Consider the following 20,954-nt stretch of genomic DNA (forward strand, 5'->3'; position numbering starts at 1 on the left):
TGAAATATATGATTAAAAGGATTGGGATCAGTCTCCATCATTTCCCAAAATAATTCATTGACTTTGCTAATCAAGACCAAATCAAGACTAGCATGGTCTCGCTAATTGCTAGTCATATTGCCAACCATTCTTTTCAATATCATTAATTGTGATTTCATTTTCTAGTATTTTGTAAAGATTATAAATAGCTTGTACATAGGCTTGTTCAAAACACACAAGAAATACAAAGTATCTTATTCTCTTCCCCGTTCATCTGATTATCATTTTCAACATGGTATTAAAGCAGCGCTTTTGATCCGAAAGCCTTTGTGCTCATAATCTACCAGAACTAAAAACAATGTCGGAAGAATATACCAATAGCCTAGCCATCCAAATAGCCAATCTCCTCAAAAATGGAGTCCAAACTCAAACCCATAACCCAAAACCAAATCCCTCTGATAGCCTAAAAATTAGTCTCAACCTCACAAGCCAAAACTACCCTCTATGGGCTCGGATGATACGAGTCGCCATAGAGGGAAATCGAAAGCACTTTTAAACCATCTCACCCAAAATCATGAACAGTGGGAACAAGATGACTTGATTGTCTTTTCATGGCTGATACAAAATATTGAGCCGAGCCGAGCCTTGCCAGTAACCTTACGCTCTGGGACGCCCTTACAGTTACATATAGCAGTGGCAAAGACAAACTTCAAACTTTCGATCTCCACGTTAAGGCAAATGAGTTCAAACAGAATGGCTTACCGTTAGAAGAATTCTAGATCGTGATGCAAGGTATCTGGGGAGAGATTGAACAGAGAGATCCAAACCTGATGACGTGCCCGACTGACATCGCTACTTACAATAAAGTCAGGTCAGAATACAAACTGTTTCAATTTCTGAATGCACTTGATCGAAAATATGATTCCCTTAAAAGGGAAATCCTCCGGTGGGATCCCTTGTCGTCTGCCGAAGCTGCTTATGCTGATGTCCGAAAGGAAACAGCGCATCAAAGTATCTTCGGGAATGTACACCAAGGGGTGGAATCGGATTTAAACTCAACCGGCAAGTCCGACCGGTTAGGGCTCGTTACCAGAGGATGCCGGTCAGACCAGAAACCAAATCAGTCATCATCCCGGATCGATAAGAGCAAGTTGAAATGTGATCACTGTGGAATGGCCAAGCATACGAAGGAACAGTGTTTCAAGCATGTGGGGTACCCGGAATGGTGGGACAATGGACATAAAAAGGGAAAGCCTTCAGCCGCCGTGGGCAGTCAAGGGACCAGCAGCAGCAACAGCGGCGGCGGCAGCAGCCACGATAACTAGAAGTCCACTGGCAACACAGAGAGCTTCGAAAAAAGGAACAATGGGGGAACGTGTTTTTTTTTTGCCGCGGACAGGGAAGAAGAAGCAGATGGTACAGGTATAGGGTTTGAGACTTATCCCTCAGACCCTTCTTTTTCTCAACAATATTATATAAAACCCAAGAATTCCAAAGTGGCAGTTTCAAACCCCCAATTTTTTAGCCCAAAAATACTTGATTTGTTAAATGAGTTCCAAGTTTCAGAAATTACAGAAAACCCCCCTCACATTTCTAACTTGGATAAAAGAAAGTCAAAAATTCTTGTAATATTGGGAAGGTTAACATGGCAATAAAAAATGGAAAAGATAAAGACTCATGGATCTGGGATTATGGTGCCACCGATACAATGACCTATGAAATATCCGACGTGTGCTCAATGTCGAAACCACAAAAATCCAAGATTCATACTGCAAATGGAGAAGTTCTTCAAGTAAAAGGAGAAGGAACTATTCAAATATCACCAAACATGAAACTATCAAACTGTCTCTATGTTCCATCCTTATCTCATAAATTGCTATCAATCAGCCATGTTACAAAAGAACTAAACTGTGTTTTGTTAATGCATCATACCTTCTTTATCTTACAGGACATCAGGACGGGAAAGATCATTGGGCGTGGTAATGAGAAACAAGGACTTTACTATGTGGATGAAGTAATTCAACAAGGTACTGCAATGCTTGCTCATGGGTCTACAGATAGGGAAGCTTGGTTGTGGCATCAAAGATTGGGACACCCATCCAGTGGTTACTTACATCATTTATTTCCTGAGTTATTTCCAATAAATAAAGTCTTGAAGTGTGAGACATGTTTTTGGCTAAAAGTCATAGACACACTTTCAATCCAATGATATTTAAGGTTGATTCTCCTTTTTTTATTAATCCATTCGGATGTATAGGGGCCAGCAAAAATAGAGGGGGGCAAAATTTTCTCTATTTCGTAACATTCATCGATGAGTGCACCCGCATGACTTGGATTTATCTATTGAAAAATAACTCTGAAGTTTTTTTCAAAATTCACAATTTTTTGTGCCATGGTTAAAACTCAATTCAAGAGTGATATCCAAATTCTTAGGTCCGATAATGGGGGGAATTTGTTACTACTTCCATGAAACTCTTTTGTCAGGAAAAGGGAATAATTCATCCAATTTCATGCGCCCATACCCCTGAACAAAACAGGGTATCTGAAAGGAAAAATCGTTTCCTTTTAGAAATAACTCGTGCGCTCATGATTGAATCCCAAGTTCCGAAATCCTTTTGGCCCGAAGCTCTCGTCACTGCAACCTATCTTGTTAACCGTCTCCCAACAGGAGCTCTTAACTTAAAAACCCCAATTAAAGCCTTGTCCAAATTCCACAAACCTCCATCTACCCTTACCCTTGAACCACGTGTCTTTGGATGTTCTGTGTTTGTTCACATACCAAAAACAGAACGTTCCAAACTGGATGCATGTGCCGAGAAGTGTGTGTTTGTGGGCTATCGAATCAATCAACACGTTTATCGATGCTACAACCCAAAAACACATCATATGTACACCACGATGAACTATGATTTTCTCGAAACCGAATATTTCTACAATACCCAACACACTGGTCAGGGGGAAAAGACATACGATGACACAGTGAATTGGATAAAATGGTTGCCATCCTCAGAAGAAATCACTTAATCCACCAGTCTTGAAGACAGTACCACTAACAATGATCCTCCTAACCTGGCGTCAGAGGTAAGTAACTCTCGAACTCAAGAGTATGTTGACTTCTCTAATGTTGACTCTTCTAATATCTCTGACTCATCCACTGACTGTGAAAATCATGAGCATGTTGAAAGTCCTAACCATACAGCAGGGCAAGAGTCATCAGAGGTGGAACAAACTGGATATGTTCTCCCCCCAAGGTCTAACAGAGGAGTTCCTCCAAAAAGATACTCTCCTGAGAAGGAAGCCCGAAGTTCCTGTCGATGATGCGCGAATGCGAAGTACTGCGCCAACCCGTGGGCGAGAGCTCACGGCCTCTTGTACAAGAGGCAATACAAGAAAAACAGGTCACCGCTGGTACACCACTCCCGGCTCTTGTTTCGAGAGGTGATGGAAGTGGAAATCATCTTGTGAAAATACCTGCACAAAAGGAAACCAATCAGTAAATAATAATCAGACGACATCGACAAAATGAGGATAAAAAAACAATATATTTTTGACTCGTTACGGATTTCGACGCGCGTAACGGACATACGCTCGTAACGGACGACGTCGACTAAATAATAAAAATACAATATTATTTTGACTCGTTACGGATTTCGATGCACGTAACCACTGTTGTAGAAGGCACTAGGCGCTAGTCGGGTGGTGAGGTACTGCCTAGGGATTAATCGGGATTAATAGGGATTAATCGGATTGGACTTTTTAAGTATAATTTTATAAATTTATATATATATATATATATAGATAACTTTATACTTTTTATTAATAAATTTACAAGTTTAGGAGATAACTTTATACTTTTTATTAATAAATTTAAAAGTTTAGGAACCATATGTAAACCAGTGAAAGATAGAGGGGGTTAAATGTTAAAATACATAAACTTAAATGTTAAAATAGGTTTATAACTAAATTTTGGGCTTTAAACCATGGGCCAGGTTTCAAAAATTAGGTTTTTTGGGTCAAAAAACATGGGCCCGATTAGTCTGATTTTGACCGATTTTTATCGACTTTGACCGATTTTGACCATAACCGATTAAATTTAGGCAGTAACCCACCGACTAGCGCCTAGGCGCCGATTAGTCGGCCGCCTAGGCCGATTTCTGCAACATTGCGCGTAACCAGGGGGTGTGGACGTGCCTCCACAGGGCTCGACGACCTTGCGCCGTCTCCGACACCACATAGCCTAAGTATATTGTTAAATATTAGTGAGATGATAACAGCTAAAAAAAGCAATACGATTTCATATACGGCAGAAAATTTTGAATAATTGAAGCAAAGTTTGACATCAATTTAGAAATTGTTAATGCATTTATAATTTCTACACCCAAGTTTGATGGTATGGTTTTGATGGCATGTATACAACTGTATAAGGCTTTGTGTTGTCCATTAGCGCCTAAGCCACCTCACCATTTTGATAGTTACCCGACGCCCACATCAACAAGGTCGCTACTAAAACCAACCGTTAAGAATATCAACGATCAAAAGCATTAAAATAGTATTTATAGAGATAGTAGGGGTGTTCACTATCTAAATTGGATTTGGAAAACTCGAAATTCGATTTAATTCAAATCGAAAATCATTTATTCGAAATTTGAAGTATGAAATCAAATTTCAAATGTGTGATTTTCGATTCGATCTAAATACATGCATGTTTCTTGTTGCATTGCGTGATTGAATTTCCATATAAGCATTAAGTTGTAAAATTTGTTGATACCAAAGGGGCAGCGCTTTAACGGTACCCAATGATTTTCTCTAGAGAAGGCTGTCGGATGGAATCTCGTTTCCTACAAAATGTCATGCACGAGCCAAAAGTTTTATACACAGTGAGCCTTCGGTTAGTTGATTTCTCCTAGAATTGGTGACGAGCATGGGTGACCTTTTACCTATGGGGTATAATAAGGGGTTGGGCTTTGTTCCGCTTTAACGCTCTGTTCCCGAGTTAACTTAACGAGGGGGAAAAAGAAAATAAAAGTGAAAAAGGAAAGGACGAGAAATAAAAAAAAATGTCTTTCCCACCATTTCCTCCCAAATCGGAAGGAAAGAAAAACTAAAGAATTTAGCCTAGTTTTCATTTCATTTCCTCGGGAACACGAAATGTTTTTTTTTTCTTTTTTTTACTTCCTTAAATGAAACTCTTAAACACAAAATATTTTTACTTTCGTTTTATTTATTTTCCTTTTCTTCAACACAGTGTAAAAAAAGAATATTAAAAGCCATTTTAATTTTCAAGAAACTCTAAATATAAAGACAAACTCATCGTATGAATTCTGTACCATAGATCTCATGAACACCACTCCCCTCAACTCTAAGGTACGCCTCTTAGATCTATACACTCATCATTTTAATCTACAAAGCGTTTATTTTTTGTGTCTTAACATCGATTCACACTGCTTCGTTTATGATTAGATCTCAGCATCTGTTTGTTGCTGATCAGATCGTTTATGTGTTTTGTATTTGAATGTGAGCATGTCCAACCTAAGCATCACACTTGTCAAGGCGTGTGTAAATTAATATCATGATCATCATATAATCAATCAACTTTGAGAAAATGCCATCAAGCACTCACATTGAAATTTTAAAGTAGATCAAATCTTTATTTTATGATCATGTTCTATTAATTTTGCTATAAGAATGACTAATCAAAATGAAAACTCAAATTTTTATCTCATTCATTTATTTAATGTGTTGCAGCGTGGGAATTAAGTGTTTCCCTATACTCAGAAGCCGAATTTGCATATGGGTCTGGGCACATTGATCCTTTAAAGGCCACAACTCCGGGACTTGTCTATGAAACTTCTTTTCAAGAGTATCTTAAAATATAGTGCAACATATCTCGATCAAAGTGGATTATATCATTAGATATTACTAACAAAGTGGATTATATCATTAGATATGAAGTTTTCTTTATAAGCCGTGTAAAAAAAATTAAAAAAATAGAGTGTATAAAAGATTTATACAAATATGAACGGATTTGTATGACTTTCAATCCGTTTCACCCCATTCGACTCATTCCGCTTTCCATTAAAATTTCAATTACCTTAGTCTGAATAACATCTTTCAATATAGCAGTAATCCTTGCTAACGATTCACATGTGTCAAATGAGAGATATTCATATCTTCCTTCTAAAGAAAAAGTGAGTTTATTTGTTTAAAAGTAACATGTTTCTCAACATAAAACGTAAACTTGAATCCATAAACTTAAGAGCCCAATAAAATCCATAACTTTGTGACTTCAATTAAAAAACATAAATGACTAAATTTTCAATTACTCATTTAAATTTGCGCAGTAATTTTACTCATTTAATACATACTTATAATCATACAAAAAGTATGATATATGTCTTCACTGTAAGAAGAGTTATAAACTTTTCATGCTGCGTACACGTTGGGAATTTGGTAACTATTACGAAACATTATGGCCACTACATGTATAATTACAATTGATTTGTAGTTGATATTCAACGCGACCTGCCTATGGTATTGCCTTCTTGACAACAACTCCTTAACTCACCTGAAAAGCGCAACAAAAGAAAACCCATTTGAGCAAAGGTAAAAACAGAAAGATCATCAATACACAAGCCTAAACGATAAGGAGGAAATATCAATTCAAACAATTAAATGGAGGAATATTACCTTCCAATGTTTTATTTGTATTCTGATCAACTGAGAATTCCCACATTGATCTTATCGGTGGCAACAAACAATCCTAAACAATAAAGGGTAAAATATATTATAAACAATTCACGTTATGTCAAAAATGTATGGAAAAGGAAAGGCGGCTGGTTATTTGTAGAAATATAAATTCGCAGTTTCAAAAAATATATATTTTCCTAACCATAAGATGACATGATTTTAACCATGTAAATTGTCGCCTATGCAGTGCACCAAAAGTAAATAGTCACCACCATATAAATAGGCTGATTGAGCAATATAGATCAAAATTAATAATTGTGTCTAACTTTCTCTGTTAGGCTGAGTTGAACTAAAACAATTTCTTAGACTTCCCATATGTTTGACTTGTTTCATTTTAAGATAACTTTTTGAATCTCAACCATTCCAACCGTCAGAGATAAATCATAACCTAAAAGTAAAAATTAATTAAAAAATTGGTCCAAATCAACCTCCCATTGTAACCCATTAGACTGAAATTGCCACCTCTAAATTAGGTTTTCAACATTGCATTAAATTAAAATAATTTAACATACCTTCAACCTAATATGTTCACATGTCAACATAAATACATGTTCAAATTAATAGATATATAAAAAGTTGTCAATATAAAGCAAATATAATGCCCCTAATCACCAAACATCACAGCAAACAGATGTGGGAATGTTACCACAGTAATACTCCTAGACTTATAGATCTTCATAAACCATTAATAGTTTATAACTTATAGTACGCAGCATGGAAAGTTTATAACTCTTCTTATAGTGAATACATATATCATACTTTTTGTATGATTATAAGTATGTACTAAATGAGTAAAATGACTGTGCAAATTTAAATGAGTAATTGAAAATTTAGTCATTTATGTTTTTTAATTGAAGTCTCAAAGTTATGGATTTTATTGGGCTCTTAAGTTTATGGATTCAAGTTTACGTTTTATGTTGAGAAACATGTTACTTTTAAACAAATAAACTCACTTTTTCTTTTAGAAGGAAGATATGAATATCTCTCACTTGACACATGTGAATCGTTAGCAAGGATTACTGCTATATTGAAAGATGTTATTCAGACTAAGGTAATTGAAATTTTAATGGAAAGCGGAATGAGTCGAATGGGGTGAAACGGATTGAAAGTCATACAAATCCGTTCATATTTGTATAAATCTTTTATACACTCTATTTTTTTTAATTTTTTTTTACACGGCTTATAAAGAAAACTTCATATCTAATGATATAATCCACTTTGTTAGTAATATCTAATGATATATTCCACTTTGATCGAGATATGTTGCACCATATCTTAAGATACTCTTGAAAAGAAGTTTCATAGACAAGTCCCGGAGTTGTGGCCTTTAAAGGATCAATGTGCCCAGACCCATATGCAAATTCGGCTTCTGAGTATAGGGAAGCACTTAATTCCCACGCTGCAACACATTAAATAAACGAATGAGATAAAAATTTTAGTTTTCATTTTGATTAGTCATTCTTATAGCAAAATTAATAGAACATGATCATAAAATAAAGATTTGATCTACTTTAAAATTTCAATGTGAGTGCTTGATGGCATTTTCTCAAAGTTGATTGATTATATGATGATCATGATATTAATTTACACACGCCTTGATAAGTGTGATGCTTAGGTTGGACATGCTCACATTCAAATACAAAACACATAATTAAAGTTGCTTCAGAATTCCTTATACAAGTTGGTTATCACTAGTAGCACCTATGTTTGAAATTGTTTTAATAATTTACGTAACATGTCACTTTATTTGCATTAATTTTATCTATACCCCTATGATTAACGCAATTTAAATTTTCCTGTCGGGGAAGCAATCCCAGATGATAACCTAGTTAGGTTGTATGGATTAACCTGTAATTTTGCCGGTTTTCACATCCCGAGTGTATCTTGTCCTTAAAACTGAGAAAAACATCATGATTCCAGACTGAAAAGAACAATACACAATTAATTAAGAAAATGACATGAAAGATGTTTATTGATATGTTAGATTTGATGAATAGGCTATGTGCTTACACTTCATATCACCAGAGAATTCTTTCAGTTTTTTCCTTTTCCTTCTAAATCCCATCAGAATTGCAAGTTGCTATTGTGAGATCTATAAAACATAAATTAATTCAAAATGAAAGATATTCAACAGATCCATGAAGATTCAACGTTTAATCGAACAAATCAGTCAAATTTCAATCGAATTATCCAAATAAAATATAAAACAACGATCTGATCAGCAACAAACAGATGCTGAGATCTAATCATAAACGAAGCAGTGTGAATCGATGTTAAGACACAAAAAATAAACGCTTTGTAGATTAAAATGATGAGTGTATAGATCTAAAGAGGCGTACCTTAGAGTTGAGGGGAGTGTTCATGAGATCTATGGTACAGAATTCATACGATGAGTGTCTTTATATTTAGTTTCTTGAAAATTAAAATGGCTTTTAATATTCTTTTTTTACACTGTGTTGAAGAAAAGGAAAATAAATAAAAAGAAAGTAAAAATATTTTGTGTTCCAGTGTTTTATTTAAAGAAGGAAAAAAAATAAAACATGTCGTGTTCCCGAATTTCATTTAAGGAAGGAAAAGAAAGAAAATGAAATGAAAACTATGCTAAATTCTTTAGTTTTTCTTTCCTTCCGATTTGCGAGGAAATAGTGGAAAAGACATTTTTTTTTCATTTCTCGTCCTTTCCTTTCTCACTTTTATTTTCTTTTCTTTCCCCTCGTTAAGTTAACTCAGGAACAGAGCGTTAAAGCGGAACAAAGCCCAGCCCCTTATTATACCCCATAGGTAAAAGGTCACTCATGCTCGTCACCAATTCTAGGAGAAATCAACCAACCGAAGGCTCACTGTGTTTAAAACTTTTGGCTCGTGCATAACATTTTGTAGGGAACGAGACTCCATCCGACAGCCTTCTCTAGAGAAAATCATCGGGTACCGCTAAAGCATTGCCCCTTTGGTATCAACAAATTTTACAACTTAATGCTTATATGGAAATTCAATCACGCAATGCAACAAGAAACATGCATGTATTTAGATCGAATCGAAAATCAAACATTCGAAATTTGATTTCATACTTCAAATTTCGAATAAATGATTTTCGATTCGAATTAAATCGAATTTCGAGTTTTCCGAACCCAATTTAGATAGTGAACACCCCTACTATCTCTATAAATACTATTTTAATGCTTTTGATTGTTGATATTCTTAACGGTTGGTTTTAGTAGCGACCTTGTTGATGGAGGCGCCGGGTAACTATCAAAATGGTGAGGTGGCTTGGGCGCTAATGGACAAAACAAAGCCTTATACAGTTATATGCGTGCAATCAAACCCACACCATCAAACTTTGGTGTAGAAAACATAAATGCATTAACGATTTCTAAATTGATGTCAAACTTTGCTTCAATTATTGAAAATTTTCTGTCATATATGCGATCATATTGCTTTTTTTAGCTGTTATCATCTCACTATTATTTAACAATATACTTAGGTTGTACGGTGTCGGGGACGGCGGAGGGTCACCGAGCCCCGCGGAGTCACGTCCACACGCCCCCCCCCGGTCCGTCTCGTCTCTAGCGTCCTCCCCAAGCCATGCTCAACAAGCCAACTTTCTTATCCAACAAACACACATATACATACATACATATGTATAAAGGAGTTCATCATCACACCCTTGACCCATCCCTTGAAGCTCATTTCCCACACCTGATAACGTGACCGCCTACATGATGAATCATCTCTAAAAGACTACCCTCCTCTACAGCCACAAAGGAGTGTATAAGCGAATCTAGTGATGGATGTATCCCCACCGCCAAAATTTGTTTGCCATTGCAATTTGCAAACACCACCTTTTGAAAACATGACAACCAAAAGCTACTTCCAAACAAGCATGTTTCTTTAAATTTTACTTTTTCATAAAAAAATATGGTACGACTATGTTTAGTTTTGTGGGATTTTGAATAGTAGTAGTTTTTATTATATTGAAATAATTAATATTAATTGTAATTACTCTTATATATTCCGGGTTTTAATGTTATTTTATTTCAAAGAGGTCAGTCATACTTTGTTGGTTCAGGATGGATATTTCAGAACATGAGGATCATAAATATCTGGTCCAGAAAGCTGTGTTTCGGTTAGTTATTTCGAAGAGGTCATACTTTGTTGGTTCAGGAGTCAGGACGGATACATCAGAACATGAGGATCATAAATATCCGGTCCAGAAAGCAATATGCGTTTTGGTTCGACCATACAGATTTGCATAAACAGCATATTCAAACCATATATTATGCACTCCATTCTTCTACATGAACTTAGAAAAACACATCTTACACATGCTCTCAATTATTATTACTATAGTTGTCACTCACACAATTTTCTATGGAAATATCATGAGTTTTGACACCGTCTGGGTAATTCATAAACTGGTCTAGAGCTTAGAAGTTATGGGTTTGGGATCATCAAAAGTAATCATCAGCTTCCCAATAATTTTTCTATCCCTGATATCCAAAAATGCAAGATTGGCCTGCCAACAACATTAACACTCTTAGTTTTCTTTCTTTAATCATATGGTTTTATCAAGAAAGAGATCGGCCTTGAAATAGAACACTTCTTGCAGTCAAAAGAGTTCCTTTCGAGGTCGCAACGACTCATCTTTATTTGGTCATTACGAGATTCTTGCTATTTTGTCTTGACCAAATAACATCTTACACACCTAACTAGGCGTGCTGGGTAACAATCAAAAAGAGTTTGTGTTCTTTTTAATATTTAGCTCAATAAACGAATTCTTCATACCTGTTGGAGCTTGTATGAACGAGAAATGTTGATGGTAATTAAGCCTCTTGCCAACCAAGATAGCAGCTCCTTTAAAGAGTCTTCAAGTATACTTGGGTTATTCCATTTATAGCTCCCCCAATAGAGTCCATGAATTGTCCAATTCTGTATAAAACATTTTTTTTAAAAAAAGTTCAGTTCCGTCTGCGCATTTTCACTGTTTTGTGGGTCCCATTTCGATTAACACACAAACCTACACGTCCACTTACTATGTACCTAAGGGGTGCTAAACGAGTCGTGTTTGTGGGTTGGCGGGTTCAACGCGATCCAAACCCGAAAAATTTAGGAGAACCCGAACATGACCCGAACCTGAAAATCGTGTCATACATAAGAACTTGAACACGACCCGAACACGCCCCATTTAACCCGATTTTTTTTATTTTTTCTGCAAATTAATATATTAAAATTACAATTTACTGCAAAAACACAAATGTATATAATACAATTAAATTTAAATAATAAAATCTTATGTCAATTTCTCTTTTTAAGTTAAGATTACGGCACAAAATACACACCCAGTTTAATTTATATCATAAAACATATTGTGTAAAAAATTTAATATAATATAAATGGGTTAAATGAGTCAACCCGCCAACCCGAACCTGTTTAGACCAAACCCAAACCCGCGAATTTCATGTTAGGTTCTGGTCGTGTCAGAAATTCACACCCCTACTTTGTACCAAAACGTCGAAACTTATTAAAATAATCATTATAAAAAACAGCTTCTCTTGGTCAATTTTGCCAATAGTCTTTTAAGTTAAAAAAAAAAAAAAAAAAAAAAAAAAAAAAACATGTTCTTTATTTAACAGTTGTATATTGTAGGTCTCGTTTGAGAACATGGGTGATAAAGAAGAGTCAAGCAATTGATTTACCTTAACGAGAGCTATATTAACAGGAATAAGAGGGACCTCCCCACTCGCAAACCCTATAACTAAAATCTGCGCCCCCCAATTCAACAACTTCATGCTTTCTTTCGTAAGCTTGCCTCCAACAGGATCATATAAAACGTCAACACCTTTCAGCTTTTTTGTTTTCAAGAACGCCCTCACACTTTCAATAACACCTTCCTTGCTCACGTCAACAACATAATCCACGCCCATTGACTTCAAAAACTCCACTTTCTCAGTTCCTCTGAGACGTCAAACAGAGTCGATATATATATAGTCAAAAATTATGAACGGTAAAGACTAAAGAGAATCTAGACAGAAGTGCACACCTAGCCACAGTAACGACAGTAGCACCACAAATCTTCCCGATTTGAACAGCTGCAAGACCAACACCTCCAGCTGCACCAAGAACTAGCAATACCTGCGGTTTTGTAGGAATTACATGACTTGCTTGCAGCTATAACAATATGATGACAGATATTTCGATATTAGTATATGATGACTCAATATTAGCTCTAAGTTATATATCCTCTGTCCTTGGTTTAAAAAAGTATCAAGTCCAGCCATAGTTGTTAATAGCGAATAGCGACAAATAGCGACAAAGGACCTATATGCTACATAGCGAATAGCGACAAATAGCGACCGATATTTTATATATAGCGATACACTAGAAAAAGAATTTTGAAAATTTTTATATGTATATTATATCAAAATACCTTTGTATATATGCTATTTTACATGTATATTTAACAAAAACCTATAAATCTAGCTATTTTATAGCTATATCTAATTGCTATTTACATCAAAAAAAACTAACTATCGCTATTCATACTATTGGTCGCTATGACCCATATAGCGACACTTGGTCGCTTCGCTACATAGCGCGCTATGGCGGTCGCTATAGCCACTATTGACAACTATGACTCCAACTAATAAGCAAATTATTCTACAAAAAACAGGGATCACAACACTTCAATCACCACTTTCGCTACTTCCTATTGTTTGTAGTGATTTTTCTTTTATGTTTGCTGTTTAAAATCATTAACTGGAGCATAATATTACAATTTTCACATTGATTTTCATAAATTATTATAATGGTAATAACATGGAAGAAGATTAGAACAATATGGTAGAACAAACTGAAGCTCAAAAATCCTTTGAAAACTGCAGATAAGAACATACTCCATAGAAACCTGTTACAATACCTGACCAGGTTTAAGGTTGGCTCTATGAACCAATGCCACATGAGTTGTTCCATACGCTACGGGAAGTGCAGCAGCAGCCACCAAATCACACCCATCAGGTACACCATACCTTCAATAATCATATTACATCTATTAATTTAGTCATTTTTAATTAGTTTAATCCCTTCTACTTCAAGACTCTTGTTTAGCCCATTTAATTTTTCATTTGATTTGATTGTCTTTAGTATTTTGCGTCGTTAACTTTAAAAGAAAAGTTGAATATGCAGGTGTGTTTAATTTTCTTTCTCGACGTTCCAATAAAAAAATATTATTGCAAAGGGATAAGGCTACAAACGAACCGGACGTTCAACGAACAGTTCGTAAAACGTTCGGCGGGAAGTTCATTTGTGCTTTTTCATTTAATAAATGAACAAACATAAACAAAGGTTGTGTTCATTCATTTATGTTTGTGGGTGTTCGATAGTTCATTAGGTTTTCTTATTTTTATAATTTAGTTAAATACTTCAAAATTCCCACTAATCAGTCTTTGTCCTGATTGCTAAGTGTTATGTGCCTTATATCCAAGGTTTGATGCAAAACTACTATCGAGCCGGGGTCTCAGTGGAAGCAGCATCTCTATTCCTACGGGGTAGAGGTAAGGCTGTCTACATCTTACCCTCTTCAGACCCTACCTTTGCTTTGCTATTGGTGGGATTCACTGAGCATGATGATGATGACGACTTCAAAATTCCCACTAATAATATATATAATCAATAGTAGTGCATTTTATATTACAAACCTTTTAAAATGTTCGTCTGTGTTCGTTTTCGTTCATAAACGCTTGTTTGTGTTCATCAACGTTCTTTTGTATTCGTTAGCTAAAATTAACGAAAGAACACAATCACAAACACGTTAATTTTCTTAATGAGCAAACATAAACAGAAAATCTTGTTCGGTAAGTGTTCATGAACAGTTCGTGAACACATTCCGTTGGTTTTGTTTGGTTCGTTTACAGCCGTACTAACATAGTTGTATTCAAAAGTACCGATACCGAATTCCCACCTAACCGCGCAATTTCACTAATTTCCCAACAAAACTCAAAATTAGGGCAAATAACAATCAACTACAAAATCCAAAGAAACAAAAACAATTACTCACAAATCCTTCTCATCCGCAACAATATATTGCGCAAAAGTGCCAGTATTAGCAAGGGAGCAAACACGATCGCCGACTTTGAACTTAGTGACGTTGGGGCCAACAGATTCAACGACACCGGAGTAATCGGATCCAGGAACAAAGGGTAAAGGGAACTTTTCTTGATATTTACCTTGAATTTGAAGGTAATTTGCGTAATTGAGGCTGGTTGACTTGATTCGAACTCGAATTGAAGTGGGGGAAGTGAGTGTGGGGATAGGGTGAGATTTTGAGATGGTTAAGGCGGTGCTTTCCGATGAGTCTGGTGGTGTTGTTGGGTCACCGAGCTTCCTGCATACCAGAGCCTCCATTTTCGTTCGTTAGATGAGTGTTGTTGATTTTGCAATGAAACAGGTGGAGTGAGAGTGAACGGATAGATGTATTTTTTTTTAGTTTGGAAAAGCGTTATAAACGAGGAATGATAAGGTTAGTTTAATTCGAGTATTTTTATGTTTGGCTAGTAACTTGACCCCAGCGACGCGCCGCGGACCCGATGCAAACTCGAATTGATTAGTTCAAGTGTTATGTTATACGTTAATCATATGAAAACATGAGTTTTTAGGTATTTGATTTAACTCAATTTAACCCATTGCGGTTAGATCAAAAGGTAAAGTAATCAAATTTATATTGTACAGTTATAACGTATTATATGTGACCTGACTCACACATAGGAAAAGTACAAAAAACATAAAACATTTATAAAGGAAAAACCAATATGAGTAATCAAAGAGATTAATTAGAGCTTTTATAAAAGAAAAAAAACCAAATGACAAAAGAAAACACATTGGGTAAACATGAGAGTTTTGCAAAGTTAAAGGATCAAAGTCATGACGTAACATAATATTACTTTTACCCGTCGCTCATTGCGACGGAGTCAAAACGTAAAGTAACTTTAATTCATACCGTCAAATGAAACGTAGTATATTTGACCCCACTCGGTTTGGAGCAAAATTTACGTCAAAATGTAGACCAACCAAAAACATTTATAAAGTAAGTATGAAAACGTATTATATTTAACCTGACTCATTTCTAAAAAAGAATTACGTCGAAACACTGAAACAACTTGAATTTATATGCCTACGTACCTAAAAATACATACACAAGCATGGGCTTATCTAACTAAGATTACGTATAATATAATGTATTAAATCACGTATCTTATCCCATGCGTAATTCTTTGATACAATATATTGTAAATGTAAATGTTGAGCAAAATAACTATGGCCAAACACCCCTTATACTGAAGTAACATGCAGAAAAAAGAAGGGGTTATTCATGAAAAAGCAACCGACATTGTTTGGAGAAACTTTTGGCTTGTATGGCCGGTGGCCAATGCCACCGACTTTCTATTTTAAGTTATAGTATAATATAGGTTCGGTTTATTCTGGGTAATCTGTGATAGTGATACTTGGTATAGTAAATTAGTAATTGAGAGAGAAAACTAAAATATGCTAGATATTGTTGTATGTATTATATTTGATCGAAAACCATAAAAATAGATGGTGGTAGCAGTTTTGATAATACCAATCCTGACATGCTGGTACCAATATTGTTCTAATCAGTTGGGTTTGTCACCCTATCGTACCGACAGTTGCTATATCTATAGTACCAAAAAGAATATTTTATGATGAATACAATGCCATTTTCAAAGAAATTTATGTCAAGATGTTCAGTGAAAAACCCTAAACATGTATCTGAATCTAGGTTTTTTTGTCAAGATGCTGAGTGAAAAAACCTAAACATGTATGTGAATCTAGGTTTTTTTTTATAGTAAATAAACATAATAAATTAATAAAAAAAATAGAATTACATGAACATTAAATAGATTGCATTCATAATATTATTTATAGGATAAAAAGATAAAATTAAAACTTAAAAAAAATACTATTCACACCAATGTAGAAATGTAGAAATTGTGTTGATAAAAATAGTGAAACATTAAAGACACTTTATGGTAAAAATAGGATTCATCGAAAAAATACATGTGCTTTAACGAATGGTATTTTGGAGTCATGTAGAGAAATCTAATAATTTGTTGAATAAAAATTTCATTATTGATAAAAATCATTCAACTTTAATGTTGTTAGTTATATATTGATATAAATTTGATATATAACTAGTTTTTTTAGCCGTGTCGCGCGTTGCAGCGACAACCTAGCATTTACGACTTCGTTACACGCACGTTTGACTTTGTTATATGCATGACATACAACAAATCGGCTCACCGTGTGATGTCGGCTCGTTAATCATAATTTTGCTATTACTAATGTACATTATTAAGAAAATCATTTGAGTAAAGTGTTTGTGTAGCCTAGATGAATCCCCGTATACAAAACAGAGTACAATTATATACTTCCTAAATCAAATAGTAACAAACAATAAAGAAATCATGAGAATAATAGTACCTTGGTTTTCTCTTGCAATTTGCTTGCATCAGTTAGATCGTGCACATAACATACAATTTCAGCATTTAACCCGCTTATACCAATCTCTTCATGTTTCAATGCCCATAATGAAACCTTATAATAATTGATGTACATGAACGAATAACTCATTGTCATAATATATACATAGAATCCCATCAAAGTCGAAGATGAGCATAAGCATGTCAAAATTCATGGGTGTTTGTCATTTCACAAATTTTGGTTATTTAAGTACCTAACGATAAGATATGTCATTTCACAAATTTTGGTTATTTAAGTACCTAACAATAAGATAAAAATATTTTATTTATATTTTGTTGAATATAACATTACATTTTGGAAATCAGCATATAGAAAACTCAATAGTTATCTTCCTTCAAATTAGAGTTATAAACAATAAAAATGCAGATTAAAAGTATTGAAAATAAGGTAAAAAAGAGGGTAGATAATGGTTTCTCCGGTTGCTGTAAGAAGCGTATTAAGCATCGTATCAACGAATATATAACTATGGTTCTCAGAATTAATTCAATCCCTGAAGAAATTATGAAAGACAATAAACCATCATTCCAACATAATTTATACATATGAATAATAGTAATACGCGTATAATCAAAATTCAAGAGCATTTACCATGTATAGTGTATCAGGTTGGTTTTAACCTCTCTTCATTGGACCATCAAAATTACAATAACCTTGTGAGGAGAAACACCTGAAATAAATTAAACTTGGAACAAAATCCAGTTCATGCGTCCACAATTAAGGCCCAAAGATTCGAGGCTGATGCCACACAACCTATGTATAAACCTTTGGCGATTTCATGTTGTTACACCAGCAAAGAACCAAGACCACAATGTGTTAAGCTTCTCCAAAACAATATTAATAAATATAAATATAAAAATAGCTTGTTCCAATGATAGTCGCAACTTCTCTTATGCAGTTCCTTGGAAGCATATCATTAAAATCGAGTCCGACTTGAACCGTGGGGCTTTGGACTTGAGAAGTATTATCAAACCGTTTGTTGGGAACGGCTCCACAATCTTGTTTTGGCTCGACAGGTGGGTTGGGTCATCGCCCCTGGCCTCGGCTTTCCCAACTCAGTTTTGCCTCGAAAAGGACAACTTCTGCACCGTCTCAGGTTGGGGTCTATGGAGTATGCGGGTGTCTCAAATGTGGGCACAATTACAACAGAGTAAATCTACATGTTCCTGCTCAAATCAAAAAAAAAATTGCCATAACTGTTCGCTAACAATCATAAAACGCAATACCTAATGTCTCTATATTCGCCTAACTTCAACTATACAACCATACCCGATCATACATGCAGGCCCATCAGAGCATATCATCCTTCGAACCTCCATGAAACGGTAGCCTCCTTTTGCTACATCAGAAAACAAATCAGGTCATCGGAACACTAAACGTCATTGCTGATGGGGTTGCGTCTTTGAAACCCTTCCCGTCGCGGTTACCAAGCAACGTAGGACGGCACATGCCGTGGAGGGCGATGGTGGTGACGTTAATGTGTAAGATTAAATATATTATGTTTAATATTTAATCTATAGCCATCTTAATCATTTACATTATAGAGATCAAAATATATTAGAACCTATTATTTAATTAGTTGGTAATTGTTGATGGACCATATTACCCTTAGTAACTAATTAGGTTTCCTCCTGGGTGCTTATATAAGGAGAGTTATGTGGAGGTTTAAGGGTTACTCAGTTTCACAATTCACACCCCATAAGTCATAACATCAATAAGGTTTTTGGTCTCCTCTCCATAACCGATACCCTTTTCGGTTTCTAAGTCCCCATCATCAGTTAGCACCCTAAGGAGGAACCAGATCAAGATGACAGGTATGTCGAACTCCCTCACTGGATTCTCCTCTGCCCTATCTGCTGTGACAGGTATGATTTACATGTTTTCCTTCATGAACAAACAGAACTGAACCAACATGTGGTATCAGAGCATATGTTGATTAGTCAGTTCTGTTTTCGTATCCATAATTCTGGGATTGAAACTTGGAAAACGGAATTTTGAAACCTTTAAAACCTTAACAGCCGGTTTCGAGTCATAAGTATCGACTCGAAATCATGATTTTCGATGAAAAAGATAAATTGTTTGTTCACCGAATTAACTGGATTATAATTTTAGCCGAAATCTGTTTAGTAAAATTATTAAAATTCAGGTTTCGGGTTCCAGAATTTTATTTTTTATGATTAGGGTTCATCATGTTCATGAGAAAATTCGAAGATTTCTATTATGTTTTGGAATGATTCAGGATTAATGGGTGTTTTTTTCCATGTTTGATCTAATTTTATCTTTTAATTTTATTCGAAACTGTTATTAGATAAACAGTTATTATTTTTCGAAATATGTTGATAAAATTAGATCACTTTAAAACAGGAAATAATATCCCATAATCCCTTAGATTTCGAATTTTCGGTTATGATATCACAATTAACAGCTGTTAGCGAGGTTGCTACTCGAGACCACGAGGTTGCTACTCGCAACCATGAGGTTGCTACTCGCAACCATAACGTCATCACTCGCAACCATGAGGTTGCTACTCGCAACCATAACGTGATTAGTCGAGACCGTAGTTGCGACTCGCAACCATAACGTGATTAGTCGAGACCGTAGTTGCGACTCGCAACCATAACGTGATTAGTCGAGACCGTAGTTGCGACTCGCAACCATAACGTGATTAGTCGAGACCGTCGTTGCGACTCGCAACCATAACATCATTAGTCGAGAACGTCATTAGTTCGATCCGCGCTAACGGGTAGTTTGCTATTAAATAAATGGTTTTGTAATTTACTTAATTAATTAATCAGAATCAGATAATGTTTTGCAAAACCAGAATAGCTTAACTTGAATGAGCTTTTGATATATCATTTCTGGCCAAAGCTGACTTGATACATCTACTTATCATTCAAGTATTACGAAAGCTATGTTAAGTGTGCATCATAAGCATGAATGTTTTAATATCTGGCCAAAGCTGATTTAATTCTTTCATAGATGGCATACTTAACAAGTGCATAACTAAAGTGATTGTTTCAATTTCTGGCCAAAGCTGATTTGTTACAACTACTTTGCACATATGCTTAAATGATTACACTTCTGGCCAAAGCTGTTTTGTTTTCGTTTAAGTAGAATTTTTTAGTTAAGTCTATTATTTTGATGTTAGTAATAGACATTATCACAGCTTCATTATGTAAAATGGTCATTATTTTGCCTGCCTTAGTTTAACGTGCCCATAGATCACATTAGAATTTTTTTCCTTAGTATCATAACTTGCTCATCTTATTTCCACTATCAGCACCCAACTGCGGGATTCCACCTTTGACTGGTGATAACTTTGCTGCATGGAAGGATGCTCTCATGCTTACTCTCGGATTGCTTGATTTTGATTATGCTCTAAGAGAGAAAAAGCCAGCGGACCTTACCACTCAAAGTACTGCTGCTGAGCAGTTAACTCATGAAAAGTGGACTAGGTGTAACCGCATGTCTCTCATGTTTATGAAGCAATCCATAAGCAATGCAATCAGGGGAGCTATTCCTGATTCTGAAGATGCTAAAACCTACTTGGAACATGTGGAGGCGCAGTTCAAAGGGACGTCTAAGGCGCACGCTAGTACCCTTATTCTTAAGCTGGTGACAACTAAGTATGATGGGAGGAGCGGCATTCGCGAGCACATCATGATGATGAATGACATGGC

At 35.4% G+C, this 20,954-nt stretch overlaps 1 protein-coding gene and 2 long non-coding RNA genes across 3 annotated transcripts; all 3 read right to left on the reverse strand.

Moving 5' to 3' along the window:
* Positions 1–6,311: 6,311 nt before the first annotated feature.
* LOC118481091 lies at positions 6,312–7,088 on the reverse strand. The gene is made up of 2 exons (XR_004864348.1): positions 6,667–7,088; positions 6,312–6,544 (listed from the first exon to the last, which is right to left on the reverse strand). It is a non-coding gene; the product is annotated as an uncharacterized LOC118481091 (long non-coding RNA).
* A 717-nt stretch (positions 7,089–7,805) lies between these two features.
* Positions 7,806–9,142, reverse strand: LOC110872773. The gene is made up of 4 exons (XR_002554691.1): positions 9,066–9,142; positions 8,737–8,818; positions 8,575–8,647; positions 7,806–8,125 (listed from the first exon to the last, which is right to left on the reverse strand). It is a non-coding gene; the product is annotated as an uncharacterized LOC110872773 (long non-coding RNA).
* Positions 9,143–10,900: 1,758 nt separating this feature from the next.
* Positions 10,901–15,210, reverse strand: LOC110872774 (quinone oxidoreductase-like protein 2 homolog). Its single transcript, XM_022121651.2, has 6 exons — positions 14,777–15,210; positions 13,640–13,748; positions 12,764–12,855; positions 12,420–12,678; positions 11,509–11,652; positions 10,901–11,239 (listed from the first exon to the last, which is right to left on the reverse strand). The coding sequence occupies exons 1-6, from the start codon at positions 15,121–15,123 to the stop codon at positions 11,144–11,146; spliced, it is 1,047 nt and encodes a 348-aa protein (XP_021977343.1). The 5' UTR covers positions 15,124–15,210; the 3' UTR covers positions 10,901–11,143.
* Between the last annotated feature and the right edge of the window lie 5,744 nt (positions 15,211–20,954).

This window comes from Helianthus annuus, chromosome 8 (genome assembly GCF_002127325.2).
Source record: "Helianthus annuus cultivar XRQ/B chromosome 8, HanXRQr2.0-SUNRISE, whole genome shotgun sequence".
Lineage (NCBI taxonomy): Eukaryota > Viridiplantae > Streptophyta > Magnoliopsida > Asterales > Asteraceae > Helianthus > Helianthus annuus.